The sequence below is a fragment of the Perna viridis genome, chromosome 9, assembly GCF_037379345.1.
Source record: "Perna viridis isolate PV_CMFRI_1.1 ecotype Kerala chromosome 9, ASM3737934v1, whole genome shotgun sequence".
Taxonomy (NCBI): Eukaryota; Metazoa; Mollusca; class Bivalvia; order Mytilida; family Mytilidae; genus Perna; species Perna viridis.
The window spans coordinates 4,407,776-4,422,750 of record NC_142453.1 but is presented as its reverse complement, the minus strand read 5'-3'; the positions used below and the strand labels follow the sequence as shown (position 1 = coordinate 4,422,750).

The window sequence follows — 14,975 nt, the reverse complement described above, 5'->3', positions numbered from 1 at the left end:
AGAAAAAAAAATATTGACCTTAAAAATAAATAGGTCAATCTTGCTTTGCGCATGCATTTATCCGGGTGACTTCCAACATTTTCCGATGTTGTACTGCAACTGTTCAAATGTTTCATGTATCATCATTTCAGCATGTGATAAAGGCGAAATAGTATTTGACTAAAATCTGCTTGAACGCACTTTTGTTTCTTGTTTTGAACAATTTTTTTGTTTTTGGTCCTTTTTCGCTGACAGCGACTCGAGTTTCGGGTCCAGCTGAAGGTAAGCCGACATTTTTCAGATAAAAACAAAACACATCTCTCATCTTCACTTAGCCATCATACGTTTTACATGATAAAGGTACATTACATCGTATAATACATTTTCATCATGTTCTCACATTGCTTAGGCTCCTAGAATATCAAAGAGACAATGATTATACTGAATTGCAAAATGTCAATATTCATGCCTGTCACTACTACACTAGTGTCAGAATTTTAGTCTTAGTCTTATTGATGCAGTATACTACTTTACTAGTTTATTACAGCACAATCACAGAAACATAATGCCCCACCTGAAGTCGAATGAATATGCAAATTATTGTCAATCATTAGGTATATCTACAAAACTCAACCTAGTATGATTTTTTTATTGAGTGGAATTATAGAAAATTGCAGTACAAAACATGTAACCTGTGTGTGTTGGAATTCTCTTTTCTGAACAACTGGGCAGGATCTAAGAGATGTAGCAAGGTGAAGCCTCATAGATGCCTTTGTTTAACTTACAAACCTGAAAGCTAATTTAAAATCTAGCAGCTATCTGCTTTATCAATAATAGCTCTTCTTTTCAAATGTCTTTTGAACAGATAACTGAAACCAGTGACAAATCCAGAAGGGGGGATGCAGGGGGTTTGCATCCCCATTTTATTGAAGAAATTGTCATTTTAATGAGTAAAATTGACACAAAATGGCAAATGATGTCCTATCACCCCCCCCCCACACACACACACACACACACGCACACCCTATTCTGAGGAACTTTGGCTGGCACTCTTCCTTGCAAAGTGTCTGGATCTGGCCCTGGATATTTTCATGCAGGAAATCCTGTTTTTTTTTCTACCTTTGATTTACTACCATTTATCAGCCCAATTCCCAATGACAAAAAGTCTTTTTTTCCCAAATTTTATCATGAATTTCCCAACTGTAGCAAGCAAAATGAAAGGTGTTAATTCATCTGTTGGTAGAATTAAAGTCCCATTTTATTGATGAGTTGGCAAATCGTTATTATAGTTTATCGAGAGTAATATTAAGATTGGGGAAAGAAATGTGTCTTTTCTTCAAATTACAACTTTTTACGGCCAGGGGCTGCTCTGGCTTCCAAAATTCTGTCGCCAGAAAAATTGCCAGCTGTCATTTTTTGTCGCCAGTAAACATGTACCCAAGATTCACTCTTGATACATGTATAAAGCAGGTTTTTTGCTCTAGTCTGTCACTTTCATATGCATAAAATAAAAAGTACTACTCTAGAAACAGGTATTTTACTTCTATCAAAGACTTATATTACTATTCTCATATAGTCAGTGATTTTAAAACATGTTCACCTTTGTCCTTTATGAGCTAATTTATCTAATACAATATAATTTATTTTTTTTATTTTTAACAAACTTGATTCTTTTTCTCAATTGATAAAATTTCTATCAAACTACATTTTGTACCATGGACCATTAACTGTGTCCCTGTTTAATTATCTTGATATCTGAATAGCATTTCTTTAATTAGATTTTGGGAATCTCCATTCTATTTGTTACCAATTTCCCCCAGCCAAAAAAGTCGCATGGCAAAAGTGTGAACAAATGTCGTCCATTTTCTTTTACCAATTCTTTCATTTCGAAGTATTCAGACACTTCCTGATGGGATAATCATTGTTAATTGGATTTAATTTATTCTGTTGTTAGGTAAATCTGTTTCTGAATGTATTACATGGTTAAACAGGGTTATGAAACTTGTGTGTAGTCACGTGCACATGGCCTTCATTGTGTTTACCTTTGACCAGATGATGAGAGTTTTGATTGGCTCAATAATATACTTACATTTGATTGACACCTCCCATGAATATATTATCAGTCACGGTCGCCTGGTCTAATTACCTTTAATTGCATTCAGTCGTAAATTGGTCATAGTCAATTAACTCTGACCAGGTGTCAACGCAAAATTAGAGAGAATATCCGTTGCTGATAAACTAGCTGTCAATTTTAATATACAAAACCTAGGCACCAAGAAAATCGCCAACTGGCTATTTTTGTCGCCAGATAAAATAAAAAATCGCAAATTGTGACATTGGCAAAGCCCAGCGCGACCCCTGTCGGCAGCCGATTTACGATAATTCAGATCTTCTTTTACCTATTTCATCCAATGGTTGTAAAATAAAAGGTATCCAAAGTTAAAACGGCATTGTTATGTCTCATAATAGTAAATGATTTTATTTATTACTTTTTTTCCCAATTGATAAAAAATTCCCAATATCAGGGGTTGGGGCCTTATCTGAATAAAGGTAGAAAAAGCACTGGAATCGTTTTTTATGTATTATAAGTAAAAAAAAAGGTAACAAAATCTGCTGGAACGAACAATTATCTGCTGGACCAAAAAAAAAACAATTTAAATTTGCCTCAATTCAGACGCCATATTTAAACCAGAAGTTCCGGTTTAGGCATGCCTAATAAAAAAAACATACTGGACATCTGGTCAGGAAATCACACAAATTTAATCAGACCGGCGGCTAAAAGTAGCAGTCATGTCAAGCGGTCCGACAAATACGCCATGACTCGATTCTGGATTTCCAAAATTAGAATTCAGTCTATTCAGCCGGTTTCTGAAGAGATATATGCTCTAAATTTCCCTAATATCAGCAGTGAATTATGCCAATTATGACTTGAAATATTATCTTAGGTTTGTCAGTTTTATATTGTAGTGTTTATTTACTCAGCTTTTATCATTGAAGGTATATGTGCAGTTATTCCTTCTCTTCACATAAATGTAGTAATATGAATGCACTACAATCTCAATTTTTGCCAGGATTTCAAAAGCTTTTGGGGCTTTTGTACAAACACATACAAATTTTGACTAAAATGGGTCAAAATCCAGGATAAAGCTGTAGTCACTTGAGATAATGATTAGCCATTGATTAAAATGACTAAGCCTAGAAAAATCACTGCAATCTTTCTTCTTCTGTCTTCAGTGTTGCACCTGAAACAGTGTTTGAACTAATTTTCAAGACCTCATCTGTCAAACTTGCACAATTTATTGGAAATTTAAAATAACTTCGTTTTGTGTTCTTGGCAAAGTTTTGACTGTAAAATTGGTGTTACATTTATTTGACTTGTATCAAATAAAATTAGAATTAACGTCTTCCTTTTTTTAATGTCTTTAAATTAAGGATGACTGATACCTGAAACATAAATGTGCATATGTTACAGTGGACAAAATAATGATTAGTTGCTAATTTATCAACATTGGAACCTTATTGAATTTTTCTAGAAGTAACTTTTAATATTCAGTATCAAAAAAAATGTATTGGTCTTCCCATGTTTGGGTGGAATTAATTCATTGCAATTATTAATATAATATCTTGTATATTTGTTTCTTTATTCTCTGTAAGTTAATCTTTGAAGTTTTGTTAGTAGCATTTCTTTTTGAAAAACTTTATCCTTTTACAAACAGCCTTTTTTGTTCTTTTTCAAAATCTACACATGTTATACATGTTACTCCCTTTTCAACTTCATCCTTGAGCAATGTTAACTCGGATGGCCATTTTGGTTGAAATGTTCAAGTCCTCTCTTCCTTCTTATATTTCTGGTGATTTTCATTTTTCTCTGCTTCGCTGATATTCTTTTTTTTCTTGGGTGGAACATGCATATACACTTCACTAAATTGTTTGAGTGTCCAATGAAATTGGTATACGACGACGGGTCTGTCACTGCACAATATTTTTGGTAGAGACCAATAAAAAATTACACGTATGGAGGACATTTGAAGAGGCTTCATAGAGTAGTAACTTAAAAAAATGTCTTGTCTGTTGGAAGTAAAAAAAAACTTTTCCATTGGAAGACTGACTTTTATAAACAACTTGCTGAATTTGTCCTATTGAGCAAGAAGTTCACAACATTTGCTTGTCAGAAAATTAGCTTGTCCCAAGTAGTTTCTCTAATGACATTTCAAGAAATTTCAGTTGCCCTTCAGACAACTGTGATCTGAATTCTGCTTGCTCGAAAGTCATTTGTACTTGCCATAGGCAATAGCACAAGCTTTATTGTCATACCCTGCTCTCTTTCCACTGTACTGCACTGAAAAAAACTGTCTGTTTTTGATAGAAAAAGATTGAACAACTTATCATATTACAGCAACATTTGTATACATTGTGTGTTTTTACACTTTACTTACAAATATTTTTTTTTCTTTAGAATGGAAAGAGACTTGAACTCTGATGACAGTGGAAGAAATACTCCAAAAGAAGTAGTTGTTACAAGGTCAGACACACCTGGTCCTACTCCAGCTTATATTTACTCCAGGGTAAGTTTTTTTTGTCCAAAGATGCTATTCAATATAGTTGTCAAGAAGGTGTTTTATAAAATCTGGAAATATTGTGCAATGGATAAGAAAGTGATTTATACTACATGTACAGTGTTCAAAGTAGAATGTCCCATTGTGACATTCTGACAATTTTTTTATCATTCAAGCATGATAGAAATGCAAATGTAGACACAAGTGCAAATTTCTACTTAAATGGCTTTTAAATTGAAACAAATAAAAAAAAAAGAATTGTTTTACAGCCAGGTGTATCTACATGTATTTCAAAACATCATTTTTTTTCACAATTTCAGTGTAGTATTTGAATAATGGAGTTTTACATGTATATTAACACTACTTAAATGTTTTACTGTTGCCTTTTATCTGTTCCTGTGGATGCCTTTCATGATTTTTATGTGTGGCTGGTAATCTGGTATTGATTTTTTTCATTTGTGTCATTTTGACTTTTAAAGCTTGAAAAGAAGGCAGAAATCAAAACCTCTACAATTATAATCAACATTATGTAAAAGAAAGTTTACATGTACATGGACATTAATGCACATGCATGTCTCTTTTCTATGTACAAACAGCTTTTTAAGAGCTTTGAATTTTTAAGAACTAGTACTTTTCTCACTCAATTTTCTTATATATACATTTAGCATAAGGCCATTGGTATAACAAGTAATTTTCTTCTTTTCTGTAGGACCAGCTGTTTGAATTGCGTAACACTAAAACTTCCCAGAGGAGGCCAGCATGTTTGTCTCCAGACTATGACAAGTATGTATTAATTAAATCATCGGGTTCAGTGTTGTCACGTTATACTAGAGAGTGTGTAATAGTCTTGTTTGGTATTGTTACATTTTCTCTTGTTAATATAAGGTCAATAATGGCAATTTTCCCCAACCATTAGAAAGCAACATATTGACACGTGGTTATCATAAGAATGGTCTGGTGAATGTCCTCTAAACCTCTAGGGTAAAACTAATAAGTGGAATGCTTCCCCTCATGTTAAATGTATTGTTGACAAATATATTAAATGTGCATATTACAATTTTGATTCAGTAAATTTTGTAGGAGTCATACTGAGGATTATTTTTAACATATTTCAACACTGGAAGACCATGTGCTATTGAATCTCCTGTGAAAATGCATGAAGAATTATAATGAAAATTGGGCGATTTGATTCAACAAATTTTATAGTTCCAAGTTACTCCCTGAAAATTTATTTGTTGGAGTGGCTAATTAAGTGGATGAATTACTTGTAGCAATTATGAATGTCATAATTGCATTTCATTGGGGTCAGTTATCATTTTTTTATGATTTATTGTATAATTACAGGGTTCGACATTAACTTTTATATTCACTTGTCCAGTCGGGCAAGTGACATATGTGATTCACTTGCCCGAAATATTGAAATACTTGCCCGGAACTTTGTGTCACAATATAGTGTTTAAACCAGAAACCCTTGTTTAATATGACGTGGATGGCAAGAAACTGTTCAACTATAATGCAGATGACAGTGGTTTAACATAAATTGACCATTCTAAGATTCGATTACAGTGATACATAGAGTTAGACACCATGATCAATCAACATTGTTGAGTATACTATTTTCAGAGAATTCTGTAAGGCAAATAGAAAATGTACCAGTCAGACAAAGGATACACAAAGTGATGGCAAAGGTCAGCTCATGTTGTCCTGTCAGAATTGCACCAAATACAACATGACATATTCATGAACCTATGTAATACTGATTACCGTTGAATTAAATAAAATTGAATAAAAATAACTGTAAACACATTTTACTAAATTAAAATGACCATGCTTGGCCATGCTTACTCCCTCGACACTTGGGGAGAACTGATTAATTGCAAGCCAAATAAATTGAAAAGCCGTCATATTTTTTGCGGGAATAAGGGGTAAAACAAGAAGCAAAGAAATTACAAGTATTCATGTGAGGAGTTTTTATTTCACATCTTTAGTTTAACAAATGGACAACAATAACTATCTTCAATAGAATTTTATTTCTCTTTTTCTCTCATATTTTCGAAGTTTTCGATACAGATTTCTTACAGTTTTCCAAAGTAAGAAATTCCATAAATAAATCGCGATGTTCAATTGGATAACGAAAATAGATGTACAATTGGACGCATCCGATTGGTCGACATTAATATCATACGATCTATTTTTGGCAAAGGGAAAATCAGAAAACTATCCAATGATAATCTAGGTCAGCAAGGTCGGGAAGAACGGCGAACTATACAGAAGTAATTTTCGATGTTTTAGAGCTGCGATGATCAGAAATAATGTAATTTGGGCACATATTTTTTTTCACTTGCCCAGTCGGGCAACTTTGATGTCGTTTTTACTTGCCCCGGGCAATCGGGCAACCATAAATGTCGAACCCTGAATTATTAGTCTGACTGGTTGTTTATTGAAAAACACTTCAATGTAAAATAAAGGGCAATACATTTAACAAGGTGAGCATGTCATGCTCTTGGGAGCCTCTTGTGACAGGTTGCAATCATTACAATTTGTTGTGATGGCATAACCCAGTGAGATCCCAGTCATCTAGCAAATATGAAGTATCGCTGGCCGTGAAATAAGCAGTGGATCACCGGCCCAAAACCAGTGAAAATTTATTTGGACCAGTAAAATTATTCAAAAATATTTTATTTTAGTGCATAATTTGGCATAAATTGTCAAAATTGTACTTTGGACATGTAAATGTTTTTGTTCCTTTAGGATTTTTTAGAACTGTATTTTTATTATACAGTGAAACTTCTCCAAACTGACCAAACCTTGGACAAGAAGAAATGACTGGTTTACAGGGGTGGCCGTTTGTGTGAAAAATAGCAAAGAATTCTCAGAGTTGTTCATGGTTTAAAAAGAAAGTACACTACACTCAGCAACTTATGTTTCTGCAACACTCAAGTCATAGTTTTAAATCCGTGTTAGTTAGTGAAACACTGTGTCAGTCAGATTTTTTTATGGTGAAATGTGAGTGTTACACCCACCCAGCTGGGACATTGTATGTTCTGGTTGTTAATTGTGTACGGAGAATCGCTAATCCGGGCGTGAAATTCACCAAGCACGGTGAAGTTAATCTCATTGATTTCAATATGGATGATGGTACCCAAGCTGCCAGGCCACTGACCTCCAGAATTCATTGGGGACCCCTGAAAATCACAACCGGGGAGTCAAGCGACTTTTGAAAATTCATAATCCAATCACCAGAATCTATACTAGTAACACAAGTCAATAGTTAATTTGTGCAGCTTAAATCCAAGCCATTGGCACAATAAAACAATGATTGAGACCAAGGGTCTGGAAATTTTGACAGCCCATGCCAGTCATTTTATCAAACTTCAGCAGACGTTTGTGTCAGTCTTGCTTAGATTGAAAAACTTTTAATAAAAAACTTGTTCATGTACATGTATACTCGACGTCACATACAACACATTTTCAAATTGAAGCTTTACTTCATAAACCGTCGGGACTTACCGCTAGAGTTGTCTCTCTTTTATTTAATATGAAGATAGTTCGCATATATGCATGACGTGTTAGTACCAACGAGTCGCTTATTAGCTTAAATCATGGGTAACAAATCCTTACGGGAAAATCCCCTACTAATATCCGCCATGTTGGTTTCTACGGGACGGATTTGTTTACAAACAAAGTTCGTAAGTTCCCGTCGAACTCCGGTGACAATCGTCTGCTTGATCAACTTCTCGGTATTGTACGTTGTTCGCGTAAAATAAATCAGATATATCCGAAATAACGCCGAAATGCATTCTGGGTTCTTCGGTTTTTGGACAAACCATTTAAACGTAAACAACATCTAACAAATGATCACTTTAAACATGGCCGACTTTTTACAATATAAATATTGGCACTAAGAATTAAAATCCGACCGGAATTTAATGATTCAATCTTTAGGGAGAAGCCGTTTGGCTAAACGAATGAGCAAGTCATTTAAGACAATTAAACGACGGTAGGTGTCAATAAAGTCGTAGAAAATAATTTTATTCAAATTTTAACAGTATCTTATTTATGTGACGCCGAGTATAGTTATTTTAAGATAAATATTTGAATTTGTGCTATTTTATCACATACTCTGTCTTTCATAAAATATCTGAACGAGTGAACGATTTCGGTTTCGACCACACGTGGACGTTCCAACATGTTAACAAAACATAGGATCTCTCAGACTTTTTTATCACATCGGCAGACAACTGAAAACTTCCAATTGATGAAAAAAGGTTGATTATTTATAAAAGAAAATCTCTAATACATTTTGTTTATTGATTTAAATGGACTTTAAATAATTTAAATAATTACAAACTAATTTCAGCACCATGTGGGCTTTCGTTACCTGTGAAAGATCGTCAGAAAAATGATCGATGGACATCTCAATCTTTTTCTTAATATATCAAGTAGTAAATGTATGAAAATTGTCCAAGTCACTTCAATTAATATGTTTACGCATTGGGGCTGCATGTGTACTGTTAATTCAATTATGCAATCAACTTATCAGTTACAGGTAAATCACAGTCACAGGTGGCTGCACATTGGCTAACATTGACATGCACCTGTCAATTTATTTCCAATAAGCAGTTAGGATACTGGTAGACAGGTTGTTTATACACTAATGAAACCATGCCAAATGAAATTTATAAGGATTGACAATTTTTATGTCCAATATTGGGAAATGGTCATTGGACATTTGCAAAATTTGTCTGTCAATGGCCAGCATTTTGACTGTTTCTGGACCCATGATTGAGACGATTCGCACATGTTTTTTTACAATTGACAAATATAACATGAAAATCATAAAAAAAGACACTTTATGGTTGATACATACTTCATAACTGTCCTGTATTGAGTTACATGTTTAATTAATTGCAGTCCATTTGATGACTGGACACATATTTGAGACATTGTAAACAATGTGTTCAAATAGACAACTAGGTTCTAGGTTCGTCAAGGGAGTAAAATAATGAAAGTTCAAAATTGTTTAACTAAACTTAACACTAAAATAAAGATATATGTAGGTTATATTTGAAAAGTACTTTAAATAAGAAATGTCTCAGAGTTAACTTGTAGGATTTTTAGCCGTCGAAAACGACTGGCTGAGGATGCAATCTCGTCGTCTTTTGGACAACGTATTGAAACTTATAATTATTACTGACAACGTCCACAGTCCTGATTAAGAACGTCTACTTTATAATTCTTATGTACACATTATATGGATGTCTTGAGACCTGTAATTAGTCTATTTTATTTCTGGAAAAGCGGTTATATTATTTAAAGTATCAGAAACTAAAAGCGTCACCAGACTGTTTTTCAAGTCTGTCACTCAAATTGCAACAATCAATACTTTCAAAGTGCTTTGTTAATAATTATTATAGTAATTATCAATTTAAAAGTGCAAAATTAAAATTTCAAAAGATTGCATTATTACTTGATAAAAATACGAAGTAATATTTCTACATATCTCCCACACATTGGACGCAACTGTAAATAAAAATAACACATCAAAAAGAGATAATTTTGTACAAAAAGAAAAAAAAAGTTAGATTATGCTGAATTTTTAATGACATGACTAAATTTTTACCTTAACTGGAGTGTTCCAAATTACCTGAGAAACAAAAAAAACGATATACATATATATTGTATCTTACTATGAATTCCCCGTTATGCCTCATTGAATTTTACAACTATTACAATATACAAACTGTTGGTGTTGGGTAGGTTGAATTTGGGTGTTAAACACTCAGTATGTCGGTGAAACACCTGAGTCTCACTCAGGTCGAACTTAAGTGTTAGAGAACCATTCCACTCTTAGTTCTAGTTTATTTGACTACCTGTAAAGAAAGTTGATTAATTTTACTTTGTATTGGGTACAGATCACATTAATTTGACAGTTTAACGATTCACTATTTATTGACCCCAAATTAACACCAATCTAGTGGCAAAAGAGAAGTCCAGATTGAATTGTTTGTTTACAAAAATAACAAAACAGGCACTAACTTTCTGCCATTATTTGTCATTTTAGTGTGGATGGTTTATGGGATCCAGAAAAATGGTTTCGATCTTTCGATTCTGGAGGTGGTGATAGGATCTCTCCATCAACAATTGGGGACAAAAAGTCAGAATATATTTCCCGAAGGAGACCGTCAGGTAAATATCTCTCCATCAACAGTTGGAGACAAAAAGTCAAAATGTATTTCCCAAAGGAGGCTGTCAGGTAAATCAGCCTCCATCTTTCAGTTAAGATGGATTAAAATGCAATGAAAACCTTATTTCTGTATACCACTTTGCTTTCAAGTGGTGGATTTAATAATGACAGGTCACAACATCAGGGGTTGAAAATTCCTAAAGCCCGACCCCGGGACTGAAAAAATTGAACCTCGGACTTGCCGTTTTTCAATGAAGTAAGTCTGTCGGGCATGGCAATTCTAAAAAAATAAAAACTCTTTTTTGAAAGATTTTTTTGTCATGATTTGGACTATATTTCTCTATCTATTCCCTGACCTATAAATACTTATAACTTTATTTTTAGAATGGTTATTCACTGGATCGATCTATTGATTAGTCATTCAAGTCTGAATCACACTTGCGCTTGATCAGACACATTTTTTTACATGCTGGAATGATAAAGATAAACTTTTGTTGATAAACTTTTTAGGGAAATATCGTTGCTCAATTACAATTTCACGGTTACAAAAACGCAGAAAGCTGATGACAAGGCATCAGACCAGAAGACGGAATCAATTGACACTGTGTCTTCTTCCTTGCAAACATAGAAATATACATAAGAATATCAGATAACAAAATTGCATTTATATATCGTACTATTGGGACTTGAAAAAAACGTTGTTCGAGCTTAGTGTACAAAAGATGAAAAGTCCAGGGCTTGGGTCTTCACTAAAAAATTTTCAACCCCTGAACATTATAGCATAGAGGTGCACAATTAGAAGATCATAATTTTGTCAAGCCAAAACTTGCTTGGCTTACTTTAGTCATTTCTGGGCAAAATTTGGACTTAATGCTAATACAATACAGCCAATTCTAGGTTTAGGTTAGCATTTCAATGTAAGTAGAATTAAAATACTGATACAGTGCATTCATTTCTAGGGAAGAGGACATCTTAGGGAATCATTTAATTCATTGCTGATTTATTTTATAAACAGATCCTAAAGATCGTCTGAAAGAAGAAAAGGACGGTATAATTCTAAGTCCACAGAGGAGAAGTTTTGGGACAGGATGTCATGTGACTGCTCCAACTGCAACTCGGCAAGTCAGTTGCCCAGCAGATTATAAAGATGACAATAGGTAAATATTTATGTATACTATATTTTGTGTACTGTCAAAATGTTTCCCTGAGGCAGTGATTTTTCTAGCGCTCGTCATTTTCGTCAATGACAAAAGACTTTTTAGAATGATGAAAATAATCAAATCTCAATTTGTCACCTGAAATCTTTGAAAGTACAAAAAACATTAAAAGCTGTAAGCCCAACATTGGTTCAAGTGGCGAAAGTGACAATTTTATTACCCCAAGCTAATTACAACTCTTAACAGGTGTCAAAATTTTGTGTAAACAATCACCAAATTCACCAATTACACAAATCAGACACATGGAGTAAATGTTGATCTATGACCCCTCAAATGCGAAAGTTTAAATGCTGGTAACAATTTCTGCTAGGAAAATTACTTTACTTTTCATTAACTTTGTATAAAAATGACAAAGTAATTTATCATTTATTTTTGTACATCAAACTTAGGTGTAAACCAAATATGGATAATTTTGTCGCACTCCAGTGTCACGACATTTTGTAATTACATGTCAGCAATATTTACCATCTTGAAAATATCGTTTATGCTATCCATGCAGTCTTCACTATTAAGCGGTAGTCTGAGGCCCAAGGCTTGTCAAAATGGAGGTGAGCCTGTAAAATTGACTACTACGGGCCAACAGTCACTATATAAAAATTTCTGAAAAATTATTTTGGGCCTGTAAACTGAAAAGTTTGTTGTGAAGACTGCAATGAATTCTAGAGGGGCCAATACTAAATATAAAAGAAAAATAATGACATACATTAGTCATGAACTCGGCCTAGTTTCCAATAACACAGTTAAAAATTGTGCTAAAAATAGAATCTCATGAGGTAACAATAGTGAAATACATGTACCTATTTGAAATATTTATATCTGTCCAATGCAGCACTGGTGCATGTTAAGGCAGTTCTATATCTACATTGTGCTAGATCTATTTTTGTGTCTCTTCAAATGGTGACAACGCAAAAAACAGCATTTTTTAAAATATGAAATGCATTTAAACTATGCCAGGGATTTCTATTTTTGATGATCCTTAAAAGTTGGGGAGTTTTTTTTTTTAATTAAGTCTCAGGCATGCTATTTGGGTTCTCTGGAAAACATGCTTGCATGATAGTGGGAAAAAATATGTGCTTTATTCATATGCGATATACATGTACATTTAATTTTTTTAAATGTCTTCACACAGTTTTGTAAATAACAGATGATTCTGAAATATCTTGAGTCAGATGCAAATACTACCGAACTTTATAAAATATACCATTAAAATGGTCCTCATTTTCTCACGCAAAAGTTACTAAAGCTTTCAAAATCCTAGAAAAAGCCCTGCTGAGGGCTTTGTATCAAGTAAGTTAGGAATAAATCAGAATTATTATGTCTCTCCGCTGACTTTGTGGGGGAGAGATATTGTTTTTGGCTTGTTTTTATTTGAACTAAGTGCTAACCAATCAGAGTTATTGTTGTTTGAACTAAGTGCTTACCAATCAGAGTTATTGTTGTTTGAACTAAGTGCTAACCAATCAGAGTTATTGTTATTTGAACTAATTGCTGACCAGTCAGAGTTATTGTTATTTGAACTAAGTGCTAACCAATCAGAGTTATTGTTATTTGAACTAAGTGCTGACCAATTAGAGTTATCTTGATTTTTGAACCATGTGCTCTCATACCTACATTTCTTAATATATTTCCTTGAGATTTATACACAGGGTTGATTTTTTCTGATTTTTTAAGTCTGGATTTTACCATTATGATTCTTTTTTTAACTCTAACAGTATATTTACTTTAGATTTTGCCAATGTCCACTTGTGATGACCTTGTAAAGGTCACCAATAGCTCCTTGTTTATTTTTTTATCTGTACATATTGTTAGCATTCTCATGCCTTCATATTTTAATGAACTTTACATTTTTTCATGAACACAAAACAAGTTAACTTGGAACTCTCTACATTTATTGTATAGAGCAATTTTGATTGAGAAATATGGATATGGGTTTCATTGCTGACATATTTTTTTATTTTGCAGTAGAAATGTTCGAAGGATTGGAAGTGGTAGAATCCAGATTGACAGGGATCGTGAACCTCAGAGGGAACGTGAACGAGACTTCAGAGCTATTCGTGATAGATTTGATGACAGAGATAGACGATATGACAGGGATAGGAGTTTTAGGAGAGATTATGAAGACAGAGTAAGCACAATCAATTTTCTGTGGCATTTTGGGACCATTCAAATTTTTTCCAGTTATCAGGAATTACAATCCTTAAGTTCAGAGATTTCCTGAATTGTTTCATTTCCAGCCCTAGTTGGACTTGAGTATTAGAAATTGTTTACTTCCTATGGAGTTTTGTTTAAGTTGTTTTTGGATATTTTTTGCTTTGCTTTCATAAAGTTGTTTTTAACTGGTAGACATTAATTGTTTGATTATATAAATATGTATCTAATTCCATTAATCAAATGACCTTGACCAAAAGTCTGTTTCATCTTGGAAGATTAGGCAGTTAAGCGCCTTGTAAAATATGTTGGTTTTTTTTAGTAGATGGTGAAATGTTGAATTAATTTATTTATTCAAGGAAATATTGCAATGATTTTTTTTAAATTGTTTGGTGTACCCAACAGAGAAAATCTTGCTAAAACAGTATCATTATTTTCTTATTGTAGAGAGACTTTAGCAGACATTTTAGCAGAGACAATGGTAAGAAACTTGATTAAATTAATGGACATTATTGATAGCTTTCTCTTTTTTTTTTCAAATTCTTAAGAAACTTGTGCACAAACATGAAAGCTTCACTATGTTAAACAGGACAAAGTTGTATAACTACTGTAATTTTAAACCTTAATTTTTGTACCTTTGCCTTTGGGCTGCCAACCCAGTACAGATAAATTATGAATTTTTATTCTTTTTAGTTAATGTTTACATATGAGACAAATGGGAATGATTCAGTCTCCTTCAAACCACTTATACATGTATTTTGCAGGGATGATTTTTTTCCCACTTTTTAGCAGAATTCCCCTATTTTAAATGCAGATTTTACCATTGTGATGCTTTTTTTACTGTATATTTACTTCCGATTTTTCATAAAATCATCCCATATATTATTC

At 33.3% G+C, this 14,975-nt stretch overlaps 1 protein-coding gene across 5 annotated transcripts in view; it reads left to right on the top strand.

Annotated features, from left to right (window-relative positions):
- Positions 1-60: 60 nt before the first annotated feature.
- LOC148606192 (uncharacterized) overlaps positions 61-14,975 on the top strand; it is a 38,626-nt gene continuing 23,711 nt past the window's right edge. For all 5 annotated transcript variants that reach the window (XM_088545670.1, XM_088545669.1, XM_088545668.1 and 2 more), the window contains exons 1-7: positions 61-261; positions 4,436-4,544; positions 5,245-5,318; positions 10,600-10,724; positions 11,738-11,879; positions 13,902-14,064; positions 14,535-14,568. In XM_088545670.1, the coding sequence (XP_088401796.1) occupies positions 4,437-4,544; positions 5,245-5,318; positions 10,600-10,724; positions 11,738-11,879; positions 13,902-14,064; positions 14,535-14,568 (646 nt within the window). In that variant the 5' untranslated portion in view covers positions 61-261; position 4,436. The remainder of the gene's footprint in view (positions 262-4,435; positions 4,545-5,244; positions 5,319-10,599; positions 10,725-11,737; positions 11,880-13,901; positions 14,065-14,534; positions 14,569-14,975) is intronic.